The sequence below is a fragment of the Channa argus genome, chromosome 7, assembly GCF_033026475.1.
Source record: "Channa argus isolate prfri chromosome 7, Channa argus male v1.0, whole genome shotgun sequence".
Taxonomy (NCBI): Eukaryota; Metazoa; Chordata; class Actinopteri; order Anabantiformes; family Channidae; genus Channa; species Channa argus.
Window position 1 is genome coordinate 14,786,729 of NC_090203.1, and position 23,587 is coordinate 14,810,315.

A 23,587-nucleotide genomic window follows, 5' to 3' on the forward strand; every position below is an offset into this window, starting at 1 on the left:
AGTGCTCGGAATTTCAGTAACATCCAGAGATGGAAAAACATTTCCTCCAGCCAAATCATTTCTGAGTATAAGATCTACTAGCACAGCTCAGTGTGTGTCCGCATGGTCTCAGCAGATGGTAAGTTTGACCCCTTTTTGTCCCAATAGTCTTTCAATAGTCATTTAGAAACCAACTGGAATTCCTGCCTCATGATTTTTTGGCTCCACCCACCAGTCAAGCTGCAGTTTGAGTCCAAGTAGATGTTTGTGCCAGATAGTTAAAATCCCTGTAGGCATTGTAAAGATATTGTGTTAATAGCAAGTGGACAGAAAGGATGGGGAGCCAAAAAGCATTCATTGACTGCAGTCAAATATTTAAAATACTAGAAAAGGTGCAGTTAGGGAATAATTTTGATATAACATGTAAATAGAATGAAGTGATGACTTGTCTTTACCTAGTATTTGGACTCATTCTCAGACAATATAAATGCCTATTAAAATTATATCTACAAACGACCAAGCAGGGATTTCACTCGCACCATCTACAAAACACTCCTAGACAGACAAACATTCTACAGTTAAAGAGGGGCCCAATAGGGAAGTAAGCACATATGGGAGACTCTTGTGTAAAAAACAATAAAGCATTATGGACAAATTGAATTTTCTACCTCGGTTACTTAGCCATTGCCCTGTGGCAATAAATACAATTAATATTTGTTAATAATTGGTTAGATATGATAAAAGATAAATAGGAGGCAATGTTTTTATGAAATAAAATGTTTTGTTTTATTGAACTTTTCTAACACACACATTTGCTTACAGCACAGCATGGCAGATCACAGCATATAGGCACTTTGATTTCAATTAACAGATGTTGTTGGTTCATTACAAATGACTATAAACCCTGTGTCTACTTAAGAAACTTTTAGCGTACAAATATTAAAATTTTTTAATATGCCTTAAAACAAGTTGAGATGCCCTCAGCAGCCTCTTCAATTTGATCTAAAAACCTTTTTACTATTTTATTCAGTGCGTGTTTTACAGATATACATGTTTGTGCTAATGCATGGAAAAAATGATTTAAGCAATCCAGTTGTACAGTACATGGAAACTGTTCGCTATGAACCAAAGAACAGAACTGTGCACATCAAAAAAACATTTTATGTGTTCATCTCTTATCAAACTCTTCAATTTTGTCACAATTTCACAGTATTCTGCAACATATCTCAGAAAGTATGTGTAAACTTGTTTTGTCTTTTTCTTTGTGGTAAAAAAAATTATCAAAGTGCATCCTACATACTTCACATATCACTTAAGCAGGTGTAAGCAGGAATACAGACATTTTTAAATGCTATACCTACTCCATATAATTAAGTGTATACTTCAGTGAGTCTGCAACACTGCAGATTGTGCTGTCTAGGATCCAGTGCAATAACAACAGCAGTAGTGATGTCAAATAAAGATACACAGTGAAACGTGGATGTCTTTGTAAAGTTATGTATATACACATGGACAGAGTTTAAATTATTCAGAAACCTGATTCCTTACACATGCAATTGAATACAAATATAAAAATACAAAAATATCAATTTTCTATTTTCAGATATCATAAATAAATGTTAAATATCTGATGGAAGACCGAAAATACCTCATGTCATCAACTGATAAAGAGAAACTTCAACAAGAAAGTGCAAGCACTCGGTACAGCCCCCAGTACAGTTTAATTTAAGCATGCAACAATATCCCAATAATGATCAAATATTTTTCTTTATTATTGATATTTTTGTTACCTGTTCAAAAAAAATTATTATGTAATATGAGGGCTTTCCATTCCGTTGCCAATATTTATTCCCTTTTTTAAGATTGGTGGCTCCATCAGTTTCTGCAATATGAGTCAAAATAAATAAATGAAATCAACTGAATACACTGAATAAATTCTTTCTTTCTTCATAGTCCATCACAGGACAGATCTACACACTCAGTGTGTAACTTCCAGAGCGTTTTCTACATAACCTGCGGAACCACACCCAGTAGAGCAACATCATAAGCAACCAGTAACATACGTAGGCCACACTGCCAAAGATAAGAAACTTGGTCTCCAGAATCTTGGCTGGAGTTAACCAGTCCAGCTGACTTTCCCTGTAGATTGTGTAGCTGAGCCCACCTAATAAGATGGCTGCCCACACTGAAAGAGGGAGGAGGGGGATGTAGTTTCCTACAATATTACGCCTACCTGATGTCCCCCAGCTACTTTTGTTCATGGTAAGAATTGCAAAGTATTTAGCAGGAAGCAGGCTTGTCATGTACAGAGCTGAGTAAAGAGACATAAACACCATCTCCAAGTCTCTGCGTAAGACACAGGCATACATCGCTTTAACCAGGCCGATCAGCTGGATGCAGCACAGAATCCAGAGGATGTCCCACAGGGTGCCTGTCCAAAACAGCTGGATGATGGTGGCAGTGACAAAAAAGGGGAAAACACCTGAAACGATGGACTCATAGGTCATCCATAGGTGGTGCTTATGCCACCACATTGCATTGTACAGCCACTCGCGGAAGTACGATTTAGTCCAGCGGGTCTGCTGGTTGAGCCAGCGCAGAAACTGAGGAGGTGTCTCTGTGTAGCATTTGGAGCGGGCTGTGTATCTAAAAAAAATATAAAATCGTTTGTATTCAATCTCACTACATGATTTGAAAGTAATTGTGATGTATCTTTCATGACATAGTTATGTTTGGAAATGTCTTACTTTGTGGCATATCCCATGCTCAGCATACGATTGGTGAGATGTCTGTCATCACCAAATGTGCAGTGAGTCCCCAGAAACTTCTGGTTGTACCAAGACTCCAGAAACTGCTGGAGAATATCATTCCTATACAGACCTTCATGAAGAAACAACCAAAGAAATATCAGTTCCAAATTGCAACTCTGCATTAAAGCCATCACTACAGGTGCCTGACATTTGCAATTGTTACCTACCCAAAGGACCACTTATGCAGGACACACAGTTGAAGAAAGACTGGCAGGACCTTTCAATGTTGAAAGCCATCCAGTACCTGAGGCTGCTCATGAAGCTGATGTAAGAGTCTTTCAGGTTGAGGATCATCACATCTCCTCCGACAGCACCATACTTGGGATTACTCTCCAGCACCTTACATAGCTCCACTGTGGCCAGAGGGTCTAGTTTAGTGTCTGAGTCACACACCTGTAGAAGATGAAAGAGAGTCACATCATTAAGACTGAGCTATGCGTTGATGTTCTTTAAGTAAAACAATCATAATGTGATAAATATTTAGGAGAAAATAAAAATAGATACCTGAATATAGTCAACTGATGAGCCAAGTGCTTTAAACGCTGTGTACATCACCTCTCGCTTGCCACCCCACTTCTGCATGATGCACACACACCTCTTAGTCTGGATCAGGTGCTCTACATATTTTTTCTCCGAATCCTCTTCTATTACATTATCAGTATACACTTCCAAGCCTATTGCTGTAGCTATTTGTACATCCTGCTGGGCCTGGGTGGCGTCCCATGCATGGTAGTTGTTTGTCCATACATAACAGCCAGGATCCTGATCTGCAAACACCTCCATGAACATGTCCATCATATACTTGTCATTCTGTGAGTTCCCGTCTACCACCATGATAATGCGCAACAGCTCAGGAGGGTACTTGAGGGCTTTGATGGAGTTTAGGCACTCTCTGAGATAGTCGGGGTCTTCCTGGTAAGCTGATATGGTAAAGCCGATGGTTTTGGTAAAGGTGCAAGGATTTGTCCGGGTTCTCATGCGCCAATGTTCAATAAACGCAAACAAGCTCTGGACCAACACGTGAAGTGAGAGGAGTAGTCCATAAAATCCAAAAGAGATGATTCCATACGTGGAGGTCACCAGCTGAAAACCCTCAACATAAGCCCACACCATCACAGCCAGAACCAGCAGAGCAAACAGGAAAGTGAGGATGGCACGGAATATTGAACCCAGCTTCTTTAATAAATGTTTCAGCTTCATTGTGTCTCTTCTTTTCCAAAAGAAACAGAGACAACATGTTAGTATGGCTTGTACATGCAAAAAAAGATTATTGCATTGTGGTTTGGAAATATTGTACATCAAAGGAAACTAGGTGGATTTTAAAAAAGGTAAAAATCAATAAAACTTGGAAAACAATAAAGCTTCACTATATAATATTTGAAATCCCAGAAAACCAGACTGTTTATCCATGAATGTGTATTACTGACAACTACATTTAGGTCCATATATATTTGGACAGAAACACAATTTTTTCTCATTTGACTTTCTACACTATAATAAAGGGTTTAAAATAAAACAACCAAGAACAAACATATTCACAAATTAAAGTGATACTTTTAATATTTGATTGAAAATCTTTTGCAGTCAATGACGTCTGGAGCTCAAAGACATTACTAGATGCTAAATTGCTTCCCTGGTGATCTACTGCCAGGCCTTTATTGTCGCTGTCTCTAGCTGGTTGTTCTGGGGAAAATAAAACCAATTCAATCACATCTTTATTGTTTCATTTGACATGATTTGTTGTGGCATACAGAGCCAACATGATGAAAACTGTGGCACTGTATAAATTATACTGTCTATGGACCTAACTGTGTCACTCCACTTCATGTGATTTTATAGAAGACACAGCTGACATTCATTCTTCTGGATATTTGGACATAGTGCTTCTAAAAGACTGAGAAGTTTCTTACTTCAAAATTTATTTACTTTGGTTATTTAAACTGAATACAAAATTACAGTGTATAAATGCTTGAAACAGTGCAAGTTAACTGTAAACAACCTATTCCACACTCGCAAACAAGCACAATTTGTTATTGTGACAGAAACTGTATCTGACCTAAAAAAGCTGCTACACTAACCAAAAACCTTGTTCATAATCTGGTAACTTACAATCAATAATAAATAGTCTAAAGAGTTAATAATCGTTTATGCAGCAAAACTGTAAACAAAAATAATACCGCTAGCAGAAATTTTAAATCATTATTCATCAATAACATAACATAATAATATCCAACAATAGCACTAAGTTTAGATTTAATTGCACTGCATTCGTGAGAATTTCTGAGTAAAACCGCAAGAAAAACGCATTTTAGCGTTATTAATTTGAATCCTACCTCGTGAAGTTCCCCTGGCTTTAAATTTTCGAGACATCCACTCTGTGACTTCTTGTCTGGCTACTTGTTGGCTGTATGACTTACTAGAGTAAAGACGGGTTGGAGCCATGTGCATGCTTTTTATGTCTGGGGAAATATAAATTACGCGCGGCCCCACTGACTCAGTTGTGCGTCAGGAGCAAGGCGATGGTCGTTTTTTTTTTTTTTACCATGAGATGTTCAGTCCGGGAACCTTCTACAAAACTATTGGGAAAAAATATCTGAAGAGCCCCGTGTTTTTTCCATACCATGCATATTCGTACATTTTTTTTACCTGTTTTTTAATAATAACGACAATCACAACAATATTTTTATCTGATCCAATTTTCTAATAATTTTTTTGTAGGCTTGAAATAAAAAGAAATGCAGTCCTGGGACTGATATGGTTTTGAGGATATGAGATATTAAGTTTGGAAATGAAACTGGAGTATGTTTGCCAGAACATGTTCAGCCAGATGACAAAATATGGAGGTATTTTTTCACGTTTTCATTAAGAGAAAAAATAAGTTACCATGAAGATTTGCAATCGTGCTTTTACAAGTTAAATGTTGCCCTCTGCTGGCTCTTATCTGACAGTTCAGACCAAACCAAAGAAAAGCGGGAAGTAGGGAGGAACGCAGGTATTTGGTTGTGTGGTGTAATAGAAGAGGATGTAAACGCCGTGTCAGTGTAAGGAGGCCATGTCCCTGTTCTCTGATGCTAATCATTGACTTCAAAAGTCAAAGTCTGTCCTATATGGTACTCTGAGTTTGTGTTAATGTCCTAACATAACTGTGATTTAATCTCTGGAAGGTTTCTCTATGGGGAAATCTGTTGACTGTTCACGAAGGTCCACACCCTTAGCCACAAGAGCTGGCCTGAGCTGTCAACATGCTTCATGTCAAAGCTAAATAGAAGCCACCAGGCAGATGATGTCATGTACAGAGTTCATGCTAGTCAATGTGTTTAGCTGATGAACTGGCTTCCCTTACATTTATTATATTTGGGTTTTTTATAGTGAGCTTGTCCTTCACAGCCCTGACCTGTATAGGTTTCCTATTTTATTATTGTTGGAATCTTGGTCTACTTTGATTATATGATGAGCTAATGGCAAAACTGCTGGCATGTCCCAGGCTAATCCCTGCCTTTGCAAAAGGTTTAACTGCATAATTCTGTGCCCACATCAAGAACATGTCCTGTAAAATGCCAATGCATGATGCCATAACATTTTTGTAAACATGGTTTGTGGAATTATTAAAATCAAAACACAGACATCTGTATTGCCAGAATCAACATTCTGTCCAAGGTCATGTTTTCAAAAAATGTCTAGCATTCAGCACGTTTCATTCCAATAACAGCTATTTTTTTCTCTTCAGAAACCTAGTCAGCCCACAGTCTTTAATTGGTGGTCAAGCAAATGCCTAGTGACTTGCTCCTCCTGCCTCTGCCCCACCCAAGCAACCATAATCCACTTGAATGATTTTGTGATTTTGTGATGTGTGTGAGTATTCCGTGCCCTTACTCACAGATGTTATGGACTAAAGTCCTCGGAAAGGATTTAGGACATGTGATTACTTTTTTAGGAGCTCAATAATTTTCCATCTGCATTAACATGAGACTTACAAAAATAATATTAAGACCTAAACTGAACCAGGACATCGTGGATCTCCAGGCGCTTTAACAAACTAAAGAAGGTTACTGAATAATCAACTGGATAAATTCCACTTTTCCATACCCAGTGATTATGAAGCGTGGCAAGAGTGTGCAACGTGCTTCACAGTTTCAACCCACAGAGAGCACTGTGGCAGCATTTTGTGACCATGGTGATTTACTGTTGGCTCAGTGTAAATTTCAGGTTTGCCTTTTACTGAGGCATTCTTCAGTAAGAAGCTTGTCTCCTCATTCATATTACTCTGAGTCCGAGCTTTGAGTAGAGCGAAATACGGGTCTTGTATTTGGCTCTAGATCTGTCACACAATTTATTACACCCTGAGATACTTTTGATTTACTGACATACTAACCAACGCTATGAATTATGGGACTGACACAAGGTTTTGCAAACACATATTAATGAAACACTTGTTTTACACACTTGTTGAGCAATACACTGGTGTCACAGTTTTAAATTCTTGTAGAAGTTTTCACTACTGTGTGTGAAAATGTGAAGAGAAAAGCAGATGTATATCTGCAGGATGTAATATCACACACCTATAAACCAGTAAAGCTAACACTTTACACAGCTGACTTTACCAGTTTTGCCAGTTCACATTTGAATTCTTTAATATTTTCAGCTTAACCAGACGCCATTGTGTTCTTGATCCAGTAGATGTAATTGCAAACTCTGGTGTACACTCCAGGCTTCTTTCTCTGAGCACACCCATGTCCCCATGATACAACACCCTGGAGCTCTCCATTACAAATCATGGGACCCCCAGAGTCACCCTAAGAAGAAAAAAGGAAGAAATAGGCTGTCGTTCCTGGTGCATTCTTTATATCAAGAATCAGGAAAACTGTATTGTAGGTACGAGCTCTGTATGACCTGACAGGAGTCCTTCCCTCCCTCCAAATAACCAGCGCAGATCATGTTTTCAGTGATTTGGAAAGGATATGCATTAAAGCATATGTCATCACTCAAGAGAGGAGCTTCAAGGCATTGCAACTTATCGGGGTACCTCGCTGGAGAAAGAAAAAGAAATACAGTATAAAGTGCTTTATTGTGTAATCATGGCATGAAAAAGAGGGGGAAAAACTCACAGCCCTCATTGCTGGGGCGCAGATTCCCCCATCCAGAAATCTGGCACATCGTCCCATCACTTGCACATCTCGATGGAAGTGATGCAGGCCGCACAAAGCTGTTAAGAGTCGCAGGTTGACTTAGTTTGATGAGCATGATATCATTGTCCTGCGTGCGGGGGTTGTAGTCAGGGTGGATGATAAACTTTGCCGATATAATATGCTGTTCAGTCCCTTCAAATTCCCAGATGTTGTGCTCTCCCAATCGAATTTCTGCATTTGACCTGAAACAATTAAACCCATTATTAAGAGAGAGATTAAGAGAAGAAGTGTCCAAGCATAAGATAAACCTATTAGTTTAGCCTTACATCATGTTTAAAGAGAAAAAGGCTAAGTGCTCAGTCTTCTTACTTTGGTTTGCAGTGTGCAGCAGACAGGACCCACTCATCAGACAGAAGAGTTCCACCACAGAAGTTGTATCCACTGAAGAGAGACACTTGATAGGGCACAGAATTTTTTGGGCACTCATACCCTCCAACAATCCTGTCATCCTGCAGGGCAACTATTGTATGGAGATTTTAAAAAGTGTAATCTTTAATCATAAAATATTGAATCAAATATGTGCATCAATGCTGTATCATACCTGCCCATCCGAAGAAAGTAAAGTATGAAAGTATGAAATGCTTCATGCTTCTCTCCATCTGACCAGCAGGTTAAAGTGCTGTCCCTCTCTTACATTCAGGTATTTTAGTCCTCTTATCTGCTTTTGCTCAAGGCCTTCGAACGTCAGAGGTACACATTCTAACCTTGAACATGTGTTTTGTTTCCACAGGATCCTGGTGTAACGTGCAATATATAAGATTATAATATAACAAGAAAATCATAAAAATCCGTCAAAAATTCCAAAAGAAAAAGCTCAACAAAAGAAACAAATGCAAAAATAACATTTGGAATTTCCCATTGTCATTTTGAGTTCAGTCAGAACATAAATCAAATCTGATGTGGACAATGTCTGTAGTTTAATGTCCTGCATATTATCAGTAAATTATCACTGATGTCCCCAATGTTTCTTTCCTGGTTGAAATTAATTTGTATTTATGCTGTTCAAATAAATTAGTCACCAGTATACTTTTTCAGATAGCTTCATCATACAGTGCTATTTTGAAATTTAATTTGGTAAGCAGCTTGGCAAACAAAAGTTTCTTCTAACACTCTTGTAAATATTCGGATATATTCAGCGCTGTTGTTAATTTAACATATCAAAACTGACAGCAAACTACTGCAACAACTTGGTGAGGCAAAATAAAAATAGTTTGAAAAAAAACTGAAAAAAACTCTAGAGTTGCAGATAGGCTTACCTGTCCTTGTTAGATTACATCAATAAATTCTGAGTACATTTTCAACAGAAGTCTGCAGTAGCCAATAAAGTGTCCCCTGAAGAAAATGCTTTTGATAGCTTTACATGTGACACCCAGATGTTTGTAAAGTTGCACATGTGCAAAACAGTGGCCATATTGGAATACTTTGGATTAGTTAAGTAACAAGAGAATGACTTCACTTTGAAGACTGCTGTCCCTGCAAACTGGAACTACCACAATCAACATATTGTTCCTGTATTTTTCATCCCAACTCTTAGTCTCAATATGCAGAAAGATAAATCTTTCTTTTTTTCACACCATTTGACATTCCCTGCATGGTTTACCAGTTCTGGTTCCTCTGAACCCATTCCACTGTGCCTAAGATTCCCTCAGGCAAACAGAGAGAGTACAGTGTTAAAGATGTGTACTATAAGACTTGCACAGTGCCAGACTTGTTGGGACACAGCTGGAACAAGCTTATTACTCATATCCTTTAGGTCTCCTAAAGAAGGACCAGGAATTGTGGTTCTAAGTGTTCACAAAGTAAGGAAGTGGTTTAAGTTATTGAGGTTCAGCTTTTTTCCCCTGTATGTGGTGGATTTTATGGAATAAAAAAACGTCACTGAGCCACATGGTTGAAACCCGATGGCACCCATATTGCCTTGAAAAACAAAATTCCTGACCTCTCCACACTCATGAGACAGAGGGGTTTCATTTCCAGTCAGCACCGCAACAAGATCAACAAACCTTCGAGGTTTCACCAGTAACCAGTAGATTCAGTAGATTGCCACTATTTGGGTCAGTCCTTCTGTAGAGATGTTTCAGCACAACAGCTAGTGTACCACTCTTCTCCCTTACTAAAGAAGCAAAGGGTTTAGAAATAATGTGAGCTCACAGTGTTTTGCTCTAAACAGCGACGAAAAATACTAGGTATATTACACTGACGCTGATGCAGGCGTATGTCATTAGTACTTTACTGTCCCACAAACAAAGACACACACAGACACAGATACATTTTGTTGTGTCTTTCAGGTTCCACTCCCACCCTTCCAGCCTGTAGTGAATAATAAACCCCCAAACTCCAAATGCGTATATCCCCCACCACAAAACTAAATTCCCTTTAAACCTCCATGAGTTGTTTTACACACCCAAATTGGTATTTGTGCAGCACACACATAATTGTACGTTTGCATGGTAAATCAAGAACTGTGGCAAGCCCTGGGTTCTGAAGGCTTCCCTCAAACTATAGCCTTGGGATAGCTATTAATATCCCCTACAGACACCAGCAAAATGCTCTGCCTTTAAGTTCTAGTACAAGAGTCTGCAGCAAAATTAAACAAAAAACACATCAGCACAGAAAGAAAAAATGGAGAACCAATTGCTTAAGAGGATTATTATCAAATTTAAAGAATAGACACACTATCTACATTTTAGCTAAAACAGGCATGTCATTTACAGAATAGCACAGTCACACTTGTGTGACTTGCTCAGTTCAAATGAAAAGGTATCCTGTAGTCAGATTGAGTTGGTGTTGGTCCTCATTTAAATAACTCTCAGTGGAGATGTTTCTCAGATGCTGAACATCTAAGTATCAAAAAAAGGGAATAATAACAGAAACATGAGTCCTCCTACACACTCAAATATGAGTGCATGGCACTTAACTCATGCAGGGGCTGGAGACATGGACACAGACACATCAGATATTTAATGTCTCTCATGCTTTTTCTCGCTCTCTCTTCCTTCTCTTTTTCTTCCTCCCCCTCACATCTGGACTCCTGGCAGGACACAGTTCCTGTGTAGGGTGTGTGTATATGCATCCCTTCAGATTCATTTTTAGGGTTGGGCAGGTTGTAGCAGGTCACATTTTGCAAATCTGATCAGTTCAGCATTTTGAGCCTCATTGTGTTTGATTGTGTAAAAAACCTAAAACTAAAGACCAGCACCATCACTAAGGTGCTTTTCTTGTTTTATTGTTTGCCAGTGTGGCTTATTAACCTCCTCCTGGAGCATTGAAGAAATTTCTTATTGCAATATAAATTCAGGATTATCTATTTTGATGTCTAACTTTGAGTTTATTTAGCCAGTGGATTAATCAGATAATCACAGTACACAATTCAGCTGTAGTTTTCAACATACTTTAAATTTTAAATGTCAGTTGAAAATATGAAAATATATTTCTCAAACAGGTATTGTCAGTAAACATTTAGTTATACAAAAGTTTGCACAAAACAGCTGTTTTCAAAGTTTGTGAAAGATTTTTGCATAGGTTTTTGAATCCTCTCTTTTATTTCTGTTGATGAACTTTGCTGTGTTACTGAGATTCTGTTCCAAGATGTCAAACTGTGCCCCATAATAAGAATTATATTTGCCCACTGCTATTTTTGCTTTAATGTCAGTGTTTATACATTTGTAATGTGAACCGAAATTACTGACCCATCATACAAACTTTTTGTAACTTTCCACAGGAAACTCTGCAAAATAAAAGGGAAGAAAAAGAACGATCTTACCAAGTGTATAAATGTGTGGGTGGAAGGGCAGCTAAACCTAGAGTAAAGATGAACAATGTGAGAGAAAATATATGTATGTCAGATAAAATCCACAAAAAACAGCTCAGCTGGGGACATGAGAGCAAACCTTCGCCATATCCACATTGTTGTTACCCTATCTTTCTGTTGACACATTTATTTAGCTGTGAGCCAGTCAGGTTTAAAATGAAATTGCAGGGAATTATTGTTTAGATTTGCTCCAGGGTGAAAGTCTCAACCCCCATGCTCTGCATGAGTCTGCAGCATAGTTGGTTGTACTCTGTGCTGATCAAATGTCATTTTTGCTGTTCTGCCATTCTATCTGTGCTGTAGTACTGTGTTGAAGTGCTGAAGCATAACTGCCCTTTTTGTTATGATGCAGGGCGGATATTTGGCTTTTGATTATTTAATGGTGTGCAATAAAGTGCAGAAAATAACTGAAAGTTGAAAAAAAAACACGCTGTGTATTTGATGTTTGACTATTACAAGGTCGTGTTTCTGTTGCTTAATTTTCACATTTGTTTCTTAAAATGTGCATCTGATACACTTGCACTTGTACTTCAAACGTATTAAGAAATGTCAAAACACATCTTCCAGTAAAACAGGATGAAAACGAATATATTGCAGAACGTAGGTATACTGCATCAGTGGTGACACTCCTTCCAGAAATCACAGATCAGTGCTTTTTGGCTTGTCCCTTCATGGGTCACCACAACGGAATGTGTTCCACACATTGATTTGGCATGAGTTTTTAGGCCTGATGCTCTTTCTGCCGCAACCCTTCCATTTTTATATCTGGGCTCGGGACCGGCACCAAGGTGGCCCTTGGTGGCTAGGCGGGGACACACCAGGTGGGATTGGTACCTGTGGGCTTCTGCATCCCAACCCAATGCTCTACCACTGAGCCACCAGGCCCCTGAAACTTCCAGAACAGGGTAAGCAAAAACATTCACCAGAAGCATTTTCCTTGCAGGTTTGGAAGCTCACACAGGTAACACAATTGTGTCTATTTTCAAGTTAAGAGTAGCAAAGACGAAGTCTATAAAACTCCTTATCAAAAAGTTAATTCATCAACAAATTTTGCTTTGCCTTTCTTTAATCAAAGGCTGAATATAGGGGACATTAAAAATTATGTAGCCTACGTGTCCAGATGCCAGTTTAAACAGTCAACACAGAGTAATTAGACCTAAGCTCAACCACGCTGAAAAACACATTACACAGTAGGATCACTGGTGCTGAGAAGTCACTGCCCAACTATTTCTCAGGTAGTCATCTCAACAACCCACAATTTACGCAATCAGTTGTTTGGTTTCCCTGTGTTTTCACTTTTGGAGTTTCCCTAAAAGAAAAAGGTTCTATCAAGTGGCAAAGCAGACATGCTGTAGCAGTTGTAAAGTTGTTTCAGACTTTAGATTATCAGCACTGATCATTAAAGTTGTTAGTCAGACAGCAGCATAATCTGCAAGGGACTATTTTTTGTTCTTACCAATATTTGAGCAAACTCTTTCACATGCGAAGCACTCTAGAATTAAAGCTCAAAATAGTTTTTGAGTATACAAAATACATTATTTCCAATAATTGAAACAGGAAAAAGAAAAAAAAAGAAAAAAGAAAAAAAAATCAAAAGAAATATAAATGAGAAGCAAATTAGAGGAAATGTACAGGAATAAAAATGATGGGTTATGCAGACAGAGGTTGCTGTCTAGCTGTCTACAGAGGACATGAGCAGAGTTTCTGCAGGTGTAGTTAAAATGGCCGATTTGTGGGTAATTCCTACAGCAAAATGACTGTAGTGGAAAGTAACACTGGGAACCTTAAAAGCTGCTGTATAATGCCTGGGACATGAAGGATGAATAGGGATCAGATTACTAGAGAGGAGGATGGGAGGACAAACAAGGAGATGCTGGCATCTTCAAATAGGTAACCACAGAGATGCTACAGATATGTTAGCGTTGCTGTAACATGTTTAATTGCTCATTTAGCTAGGTTAGTGTGTGCTTTGCGATTGTATCTTCAGTAATGTTACAGTGGTCTGAATGCCTGGTAACCATGTGTTGTTGTATTTTTATAGTAGTAGTAATTAGTCGCTGCTGCAGCTGTTTAAATGGGTGAAAAGTGATATCTTTATTCAAAACTAAAGCCTATTGTTTTTTTTTAATCATTTGACCTGTGGTTTCAACTATTGGCTAATATTAAAGCCTAATTTGAATAACTTAAGTTCCAAAGTTTAGAGCAGTATGGAGGCTGAATTTCTCAGGAAACTTGACAACATTCTAGTTTGACGCAGGTCAGACAGCTAGTGTGGGCCAGCCTATAGGCATCCTGGACAAACACCTTTTTTTCTTTTTAATCACAGTTTTTGCACTTCTAAGAATTTCGCACACAGACATTGATGCAACAGCAAGTAGCTTTTCAAAGTCAAATGTAGACCTGATGATGGCAGTACTGATGACTGCAGAGCTGGGTGTTCAAAATGCAGCTGTAATGGATTTGAAAGAGGGCAGTGCCCTTCAATCGACGAGTCAGAGGCCCTCCCTCGATGTGGGCGGTGACGTCACATATTTAAGGTGTCCCATCTGCGCTCCACGGTTTCCACAGGCTGCTCGGATTTGTGCGGAGTGGACTTTATACTCATCGAACTGGAGCTGTGTGCAAGGTACTGAAGCCAGAAACTTTATCTCAGAGACAAAAAGTCTTTAATATCAACTAGATTACCTGGTATGTCTTGACCAGAAACGATGTCTAATATTTGAAGTTCGTTTCTGATATTTTTTTATTCTTAAGGTGATGAAGGTCTAAGCGGAGTGTTTTTAGTCTGTGGTAAAACTCAAAACGTTTGCATTTTAATTTCAGTTATCGTTATATCGGTAATAGGGCCAGTTTTGCATGTTTTGTGAAACTTGCAGACATAAAGGTTCTTACGTTTTTATTCATCACCAGACTAGCACAGAAACCAGAAACAAAGAGTATCTTCAAATTGTTATTATGTTCATCCGAATGTACTAATTCATTTAATGCAGAAAAATAATAAGATCGTCGTTTTTTATTTTCTTTCCCATTAAAGCGTGTGACAGCATAAACAAATCAAATTTCTATCTTTAACTTTTGCTGAGGGAAACACACTAACCATGCATTAACCTTAACTATTTAGGTCATATAGTGCCAGACTGAACACAATTTGTGAAGTATCATAGACATTGCAGCCTAATGATATTGGATGACAAGCTACACATCATATAATATTACTTTTTGAGATCATGAGAGGTTTTTCTTGAATGAAAATAACGAAATTCTAATCCTTATTATATTCTTATGGTTATTTGAACAAACCGATTCTACATGGACATTTACACTGGAAAACAGAAATGTAATCATAAAAAGCGCATGTTTGAATATAGACAGTTTTTGAGCTCTAGGTAAACAATTGTTGTTGTTTTTTTCTGTTGCAGAATCTAAGACAATGATGGAGCTAATGACCACTACCCCTTTGTATTTGATCAATACAACAGATATCAGTGGAAGAAATAACTCTTTGTATGACGACTATGACTACGATAAGGATGAGCACATTGAGCTAAGACAGTCTCTTAACATCATGTCTCTTATTGTTTACTGCCTGGCCTTTGTTCTTGGTGTACTTGGGAATGGAGTGGTCATCTGGGTGACCGGGTTCAAGATGAAGAAAACAGTTAACACCGTTTGGTTCCTTAACCTCGCTGTGGCCGACTTCCTCTTTACAGCATTCCTTCCCCTGAGTGTGACATACACCGCTTTGGATTTCCACTGGCCTTTTGGCAAGTTCATGTGCAAATTGAACAGCACCGTAAGCTTTCTAAACATGTTTGCCAGCGTCTACATCCTGGTTGTCATCAGTGTGGACAGATATGTGTCTGTGGTTTGGCCTGTCTGGGCTCAGAACCACAGAAGTGTATGCAAAGCGTCCTGTGTGAGTATGGGTGTTTGGATACTGGCTCTGATTCTCAGTGCACCATATTTCATCTTTAAGGACACTGGACCAGCGTATCATAATGAAGAAATTATTAACTGCTTCAACAACTATGCTCTTTCTGATGACTATGATACACTGTCTGTGAATCAGCTGAGACAGTTTCGTCATCAGGCCATGACCCTCACCCGCTTCCTCCTGGGATTTGTTGTCCCCTTCTCTGTCATTGTTTCTTGTTATGCTGTGATTATCCATCGTTTGAAGAGGAGCCGCACCCTGGCAAGCCAGTCAAGTCGCTCCTTTAAGATCATTGCTGCTGTTATCACCACTTTTTTCCTGTGCTGGGCTCCTTATCACATCATGGGTTTAATCGAAATGGTGAATCACACAGCCAATCATGCAAGTGAAACGTTATTCCATGTCATCACTATCGGAGTCCCTATAGCCACCAGTCTAGCCTTTCTCAACAGCTGCCTTAACCCACTGCTATATGTGTTCATGGGCCAAGATTTCAAGGATAAAGTTCGTAAGTCCATTCTGAATGTATTGGAGACTGCTTTCCAGGAAGAGGTTTCTCGCTCTTATACCTACACAAACTCAATGGTCACCAGTCGGAGTAAAGACAAGTCTGTGTCTGATGCAGAGGTATAAGATTTCTCGTGATAAATAAACAAATACTGTACCTGTACATAGCAAATGTAACTGTATATAACAATGTTAGCTTTTGTTTTCTTCTTTAAATATCAAAGCAGTCTAAAAATAATGGACTGAATCGTTTAACCTTTGTTCCAGTTTTATTGATGATGAGCTCTGCGATTAAGCTAATAACAGCATCTAACAAAGAAGCGTCTTAATTAGACACATCTGATAGACAATACTGTTGCACAACAATGTGTACATCAATTTGCAGTGAAGTATATGGTAAAAGCATTTTGATGTAATGAAAAAGTCAAATGTAATTTGTAATAATAAACTTAGGACTTGTAAGACACAGATTTCTGAATATATTCCAAAGGGACACAGAAAGAGAACAGAAAAAGAAAGCAAGTATATTGTAAAAGGTATTTGTTTCTTCATTATGCAGTAAGAAAAAGTTCATAATTGCAAAACAGGTGTTACATTACTGTATGGCTAAATTTGTGCAACTCACAGATATGGCACAATGTTTCTAATAAAGGGTAAGGGAAAGTACTGGTCCACAACTGGGGGCTATGTTAGTTACGTATGCTAATACATCACCTAAATGACAGTGATGAGGGTACTGTGATCAAGAACATGAATTTCTTGTAGAACAATATGGTATGCTGCAAACTAGTATAAAGAATTGTGAAATAGTGTTGTTGGAGCACTACACAATCAAACCAATAGCAAATTAACAACCCCTCTCACATCTCCCTCAACTGGCCACAGATGCAATTATGATTGTACATGGGATAACTCGTGACTATCATGACAGTGTGTGTCACCATAGAAACCTGAGGAAAAGAGCTACAACTGCTACATGTCTACTGCATGATTTAATTACTAAACTTGTTATTCAGCATACAGGTCAGCTAATATAAAACTAATACACAAATATGATAGTGACTATGACATTTTTATGCTTAAAATAGCAACTGCATTGTTTACTCGGCTTAGTTTGATCTTATAATGAGGGAAAATGTCTTTGACCATCACCCTGCGAATATGTATAATCAAACAAGTTTAAAATAATTTTCCACAGTATTATTAATGTTTATATAGCCACACCTAAAATGTGTTTTCATTATTGATTAATCAGCCTTTTTGTTTAATTTTAAATCTATAAATTACGTATTTTGTCTAATTAATAGTATTTCAGAAGTCAGAACCAATTGATTTTTGGCAGTTTTGTTCAGAATATGTCCTGGAGCTCCGTTAGTTACAAAAATTGTTTTTGTCTGTCTTGTGGCTAATTAAATGGGAAAAAATGAAATGGCAAAGTTCCTCAATGTACCGTATGGCTTTATTAATGTAGCAATGTGTGGCATAACATGAGTCTAAAAATGCATTTATTCAGAATGAAATTATGATTTCATCATTCTTTCAGTAATGATGATCATGATCAATGATGACTGATGATAATTGTGTTACCATTATTAAAATGTTATTTGCACTTGACTGTTTTTTTACTTAAATGTTCATTGCAAAATCACTTCATAACACTTAACCTGGATTGTCATATAATAATGAATATTTATATACAGAGAAAAGGTTGTGCGTATTAAAGAATCCACTCATCTGATGTTACATCCATTGATAAATTACTGAATGGGCCTACATGGCACAGCACCAGAGGCCAAAAGAATCCTTTGACCTGAGGCTGTATTGTAAAGTCAACCTAATGACAAGAACGTGGAGGTGGCCCATTGTCTCATATTCAATCCAAGGTAGCACCTACCACAGAGTGCAGTATTAAATGTTGTTTCTATTCATAATATACCTGACCACTAGAGAGAGTTCTTTGCATACCGGTGACTTCTCACAGCAGGAACAGCAGCAAACTTTATTACAGACTGTGTAACATTTTTGCATGGAATATCTGCGTCTGCTGTCAGCCAAATATGCCAGTCTGTTGTTCCTTGCTTATGTGTATGCCAGTCACATTGTCAGGAAATAAATTGTGATTACAAATTTTTAATAAACCTTTTTTTAGTTATTATCAGCATGTGCATTTTTTTTGTAATCCACCCTCTTGCTTGACATGATCTTAAAACAAACACCTGTTTTGGACAGTACTATGCTGCTAAAGGTAAAGGGTAGTCAGAACAGTAGGAACATCATGGACATGATTCTGTTAGTTAATCACTCCTGTAATATTGAAGAAGTCAACATTTTAAGTAGGCTCTGGAACCTCATTCTATAGTTGGCTAACTGATTAATCACTTGTTAAACATTTGGAATATCTGGACATTTTATTGTTCATAATGTATTGGGGCAGCTGTAGCTCAGTTGGTACAGGCAGTCTCACCTCAATCCCCTATATGTCGAAGTGTGTCTGGGCAAGACACTGAACTTTGAATTTGATTCACAGTTAATGTGCTGTGACCTATGCATAACTTTCATAACTCCCCTGATATTCAAAAACATTCTTTAAGAAAGTTCCGATAAAGAGCCCAAACACTCTATGCTGTATTGTCCTGTATTGACCTAATGGAACCAATAATGTTTTACCCTAAAAGTTTTCCTACTTTTTTTCCAAACCTGTTGTGGCACTAAATCTGAAGAACCTGCGTCAAAGTACAAAGAGTCACTAGTCGGTTTTGAGAATCTATAAAATGCCTTGCAAAATTATTCAAAATCCTTGAACTTTTCCACATAGACCAACACAAAATGATAAATGGTTGTAACCAGACTGAGCTTGAGCTATTTTGCAAAGAAGAATGGGCAAAAGTTTCATTCTCTACATGTGCAAAAGTGGACAGGTTGTCAGTCTGTCTTACGGCCAACTCGGAGAGACATACACAGACAGACAACCATTCACACTCCCAGTTACAGGCAATTTAGAGTCACCAATTACACTATCATTTATATCTTTGGATTGTGGAAGGAAAACATCATATCTGAAAGACACCCATGCAAGTCCAGGGAGAACATGCAAGTTTCACACAGAAAGGCTGCAGCCAGCTGAGGGTGCGAACCCACCATCTAGTTGTTACCTAACCACTACAGATGCAGTTTCACGCAGTTGCCTATGAGAGGCCCCCCCTGATATATTCATACCAAATCACACACACAGCATCAAGATATGTGGTGAGTTTGAAATTGAATCGTATTGTAAGAAAGGGAAAATTATTGCATGCTTAAAAAAATTTTATGCAAAAGTAAAGTGAAGTACATGTGAGAGTGTGGATGAAAAGGAAGTTAGTTGGATAAAGGACAGTTTTAATCCTCAATCCCTGAGTGGCCTACACCATCAGCATTATTTTGATATTTTTCAAGATCCGTTTGTGGAAGTAAACGGCAGTGAGTGGTGTTTTTTTCCAGCAATGCAATGGAATGTGTTCATAACATTATAGCGAAATCTGAAATTATTTTGGTAAAATTATTCTATCAGCTTAATGGATACACAAAGACAATTTATTCTTTTCTCCCAATTAACCAGCAGTTAGGAGGGAGTAACAAAGATTTGAGTAAGCTGAAGGCCTTATATACATTTATTTGTTCTATTATGGTGAGTATTTCTAATAGGTAATAGGTAATTAGATCAAGTTATATTCTTTGAATGCACAAAGGGTTGAAGTAGTATTGGACTCTTGGACATATGGCTTTACATATGCAGGCTATAACAACAGACTGCAGTCAGTAAAAAAGCTCTTACATCAGAAAACTATTTACATTAGGAAATCCAAAGAAAATTCAGATACAATCTATTTATTGCTCTATATACATTTCTTAAAAATTGACATGATGATGACAAAGACACTATGTTTTCAACTGTGCCAATGCATCTTCACAACAACAACACAGTTGTGGGCAGAGCTGAATCAACTTCGGCAACCTCTTCACCCTTATTAAAAATGAGGGCATACTGAATTCCACAGATGAACTACATTTTGTCTCCACTACATCTACATGCCAAAAGTCTTGTGGGTAGCTGCAGAGCACCAAAATCAGTGGAATAACCATGGATTATCTACAAAAGGGAGAACAAACCCATCTCCAGCAGGGGCAGTGTAGGGTTCTTAACAGTGCTGGAGCTAGGAGCTTTGCAAATGATTATATTTTTACAGAATGAGACACTTGAATTTGATGAAGAAATCCTCCCCACAGTTAGAGACTGCAAACAAAGTATTTGTTACAGTAAACAACTTTAATTACAATTAACCAGTTCTGAACAGGATTATAGAGGGACTGAGTGATAATGGAAACCATGGTATTGAATTATTTATAGCTGTAGTGGATTTTGTTATTAAACTGTATTAAAGTTGATCAGTGGACAATGCAGCAAATATCTAGCACACTTTTGGTTATTTAGCATAAGACTGAACAGTGGTAACATTGGGATTTCCTTTGCGCTACTGTGCTTTTATTTCCCCCAAAAATCTTCCAACCACTTATTCAGAACTAGTTGAAATTTTGCTTTAGTTGATTAGGCAGTAATCTGAAATGAGTTATTTAATACGAATGCATCTATTGTAAAATATCAACAATTTATCTCTGCAAAACTTTACCTTTCTGCATATTGCTTATATTTTAAAAAGAAAAACAAGCCTGTCTGTGTTAACTGATGCAAAGTCCATGCTCTCACTGAAATTCCCATATGTGTCAATCAGTGGCAACTTGAGGTAGTCGATGCAGGTGTTTGCCAAAGGCAAATGGAGTTTGGAGCTGAAGGACTGATCGTGCAGGAATTCAACTGTTGGCTGAGATGAGAAGCTAACTAGAGGGATGACACCTGCGGCATAGGATTTTAGCCAGCTTTGATGGTCCCACTTGCACCAACACAGAGAAAAACAAGCAAAAAACTGAGAATTTAGGTCAACCACACCCAAGTAAAATATACCACATAGAAAAACGTCAAAAGATGAAAAGACAGTGAAAAATGAATGTGGAAAGAATGAGAGTGTAACAGAAATTGATTGATAGAAAATGAGGGAAAAATTATGAATGCAATATTAGAGAAAATTGAGAATTTCTAGAAAAGTCATAAAATATGGAACAGAAGGAAAACAGTGCGAAAAAAGGGAAATTCAACCTCCCTGAAAACTACACTCAAATATTCTTCCTTTTTCAACTTCCACCACTTCGTCCTCTGCTCTTCCTTTGTCCTATTCATCTTCCTCACCAGTCATTTTACACACGACCATCTTGTGTTGTCTGGTTACACTCTCCCTTATAGATACTTTACAGTCACTGATCTCCTTCAGGTTACAACATCGGCATAAGATGTAGTCCACGTGAGTGCTTCTACTTCCGCTCTTGTATGTCATCCTATGTTCCTGCCTCTTCTGGAAGAAAGTGTTCACTACAGCTTTTTCCATCTTCTTTGCAAAGCCTACCACCATCTGTCCTTCTGCGTTCCTGTCCTAAAGACCAAACACATTCTCATCACCCCTGTTTCCTTCAGCTACATGTACATTGCAATCTGCACCAATCACCCCTCTCTCACCTCTGGGGATGCTCTGAATCACTTCATCTAAGTCACTCCAGAATTTCTCCTTCTCTTCTAACTGACATCTACCTGTGGGGCATAACCACTAGCAACACTGGACTCAGCTTCAGACTCATCAACCTGTCTGATACTCTTTTCACCTCTAGAGAATTCCTCACATACTCCTCTTTCAGGGTAACTCCTACTCCATTTCTCTTCCTAACTGACCCATGGAGGAACAACTTGAATCCTGCTCCTAAGCTTCTAGCCTTGCTACCTTTCCAACAGGTCTCCTGGACACACAGTATATCCAACTTCCTTCTCTGCATCCAGTCAACCCACTCTCTAGCCTTCCTTCCCTGTGATAGTCCCAACATTCAAAGTCCCTTACTGTCAGTTTTACACTCTTGGCTTTCCTCTTCTGTCTGCCTATGAATAAACCTTCCTCCTCTCCTTCTTCGACCAACAGTAGTCCAATTTCCACCAGTAGTCTGTAGATTAACAGCACCGGTGGTGGTCGTTGTTAACCTGGGCCCCGACTCATCCGGTATGGGAGTCATTTTTGGTGTGAAAGTCATGATTCATATTTTTAATTTGGCATGTGTTTTGATGCCCTTCCTGACACAACCCTCTGAATTTATCCAGACTTGGGACTGGCACAAGAAGACACTGGCTTGTGTCCCCTTGTGGTTGCATAAATAATATCCACTTATATACTATATGCTAATTGTCTGTTACACATATGCTGCTGCCCACACTTAAATTTTCTATTTTAGTTAAGTAAATATACTATCGTCTTCTTTTTCACAAACCATCATGGAAGAATATAACGTGCGTGTGAATATAGCTATCTATTTTAGAGAAAGTAGTAGCCCTAGCAACTGAGATGGGATACTTCTGCTTTTATTCAATCTTCACCACACAGGAGAGCTTTTAAAAAGTATTTTACCTTGGTGGTTGATAAATACCACAATAAAACACAAAGAAGTGAGCTACTGAGCTGTGCACAAATGTCCTTGTTTAAGTTAATTACATTTCTGTTTTATAATGTCAGTGGGTTTATATTGTTTTTAAGGTACCCCACAGATTATAATATTCATAAGTATTTCTCAGGTTAATTCACTTCATTGTAACTTTGTTTGTTTGATGTAATTATTTATTTAGAAGTGATCGAACAAGTGGATCCTGGCTCATTTAACTGGATAAGGTTCATAATTCAAACCTGGTTTTAGTATCCAGAATAACCAATGTGTTTTATGGTGTAGAGAAGATGTACACTAGATGTTCTGTACAGCTGTCACCATTGGTACCTGGTAATAAGAAGATATAGAACAACAACAACAAGAAGAATATAACAACTCTATATCTCTATCTATCGCTTATTTTATTGCAGCCAAGCCAAGAGTAAGATGCTAGTAGCTTTATCAGCAAAGTGAAAGTGTGCTGGCAGGCTGTAGCTAAAATAGGGCTGCACTGCTTTGCTTTGCTGTCTGGCTGCTTCTTAAATTAAGTTTTTAATTGCAACAAAACATTATTCTTTTTCCCGAGGAATCTAGACAAACTTCATCCACTGCTTCTACAACTATGCTCTTTCTAATTAATATAAACCTTAATCTGTAAACCAGCAGACACATGTTATCCTGGTTGTCATCAGTGTGTACAGACACATATCTGTCTGGGCCCAGAACCTTAAAAGTGTATGCAAATCATCCTGTGTGTACCTCTTGTTGTCAAACATGACATGGTGTAAAAAATACTGGAATCCTTAAAGCC

At 38.1% G+C, this 23,587-nt stretch overlaps 3 protein-coding genes across 3 annotated transcripts; 1 reads left to right on the top strand and 2 right to left on the bottom strand.

The window, feature by feature from the left end:
- Window positions 1-318: 318 nt before the first annotated feature.
- On the bottom strand, window positions 319-5,223 carry has1 (hyaluronan synthase 1). The gene is made up of 5 exons (XM_067511877.1): window positions 5,123-5,223; window positions 3,294-3,999; window positions 2,957-3,182; window positions 2,727-2,859; window positions 319-2,625 (listed from the first exon to the last, which is right to left on the bottom strand). The coding sequence occupies exons 2-5, from the start codon at window positions 3,987-3,989 to the stop codon at window positions 1,950-1,952; spliced, it is 1,731 nt and encodes a 576-aa protein (XP_067367978.1). The 5' UTR covers window positions 3,990-3,999; window positions 5,123-5,223; the 3' UTR covers window positions 319-1,949.
- A 1,969-nt stretch (window positions 5,224-7,192) lies between these two features.
- LOC137131029 (trypsin-3-like) lies at window positions 7,193-8,666 on the bottom strand. Its single transcript, XM_067511801.1, has 5 exons — window positions 8,517-8,666; window positions 8,285-8,435; window positions 7,895-8,157; window positions 7,680-7,816; window positions 7,193-7,582 (listed from the first exon to the last, which is right to left on the bottom strand). The coding sequence occupies exons 1-5, from the start codon at window positions 8,572-8,574 to the stop codon at window positions 7,433-7,435; spliced, it is 759 nt and encodes a 252-aa protein (XP_067367902.1). The 5' UTR covers window positions 8,575-8,666; the 3' UTR covers window positions 7,193-7,432.
- A 5,511-nt stretch (window positions 8,667-14,177) lies between these two features.
- On the top strand, window positions 14,178-17,841 carry fpr1 (formyl peptide receptor 1). Its single transcript, XM_067511576.1, has 2 exons — window positions 14,178-14,412; window positions 15,206-17,841. Exons 1-2 carry the CDS (start codon window positions 14,190-14,192, stop codon window positions 16,351-16,353), a joined length of 1,371 nt encoding a protein of 456 aa, XP_067367677.1. The 5' UTR covers window positions 14,178-14,189; the 3' UTR covers window positions 16,354-17,841.
- Window positions 17,842-23,587: the final 5,746 nt, after the last annotated feature.

Excerpts from the sequence above, each read along its gene's own strand:
- fpr1 (XM_067511576.1), top strand. The coding sequence starts at position 14,190 with ATGATGGCAGTACTGATGACTGCAGAGCTGGGTGTTCAAAATGCAGCT. Across the intron at positions 14,413-15,205 it reads GAACTGGAGCTGTGTGCAAG|AATCTAAGACAATGATGGAG; the intron begins GTACTGAAGCCA and ends TTTCTGTTGCAG.
- LOC137131029 (XM_067511801.1), bottom strand. The coding sequence starts at position 8,574 with ATGGAGAGAAGCATGAAGCATTTCATACTTTCATACTTTACTTTCTTC. Across the intron at positions 8,158-8,284 it reads GCTGCACACTGCAAACCAAA|GTCAAATGCAGAAATTCGAT; the intron begins GTAAGAAGACTG and ends TAATTGTTTCAG. Across the intron at positions 7,583-7,679 it reads GAGGGAAGGACTCCTGTCAG|GGTGACTCTGGGGGTCCCAT; the intron begins GTCATACAGAGC and ends TTTTCTTCTTAG.
- has1 (XM_067511877.1), bottom strand. The coding sequence starts at position 3,989 with ATGAAGCTGAAACATTTATTAAAGAAGCTGGGTTCAATATTCCGTGCC. Across the intron at positions 2,860-2,956 it reads CTGCATAAGTGGTCCTTTGG|GTCTGTATAGGAATGATATT; the intron begins GTAGGTAACAAT and ends TTCTTCATGAAG. Across the intron at positions 2,626-2,726 it reads AGCATGGGATATGCCACAAA|ATACACAGCCCGCTCCAAAT; the intron begins GTAAGACATTTC and ends TATTTTTTTTAG.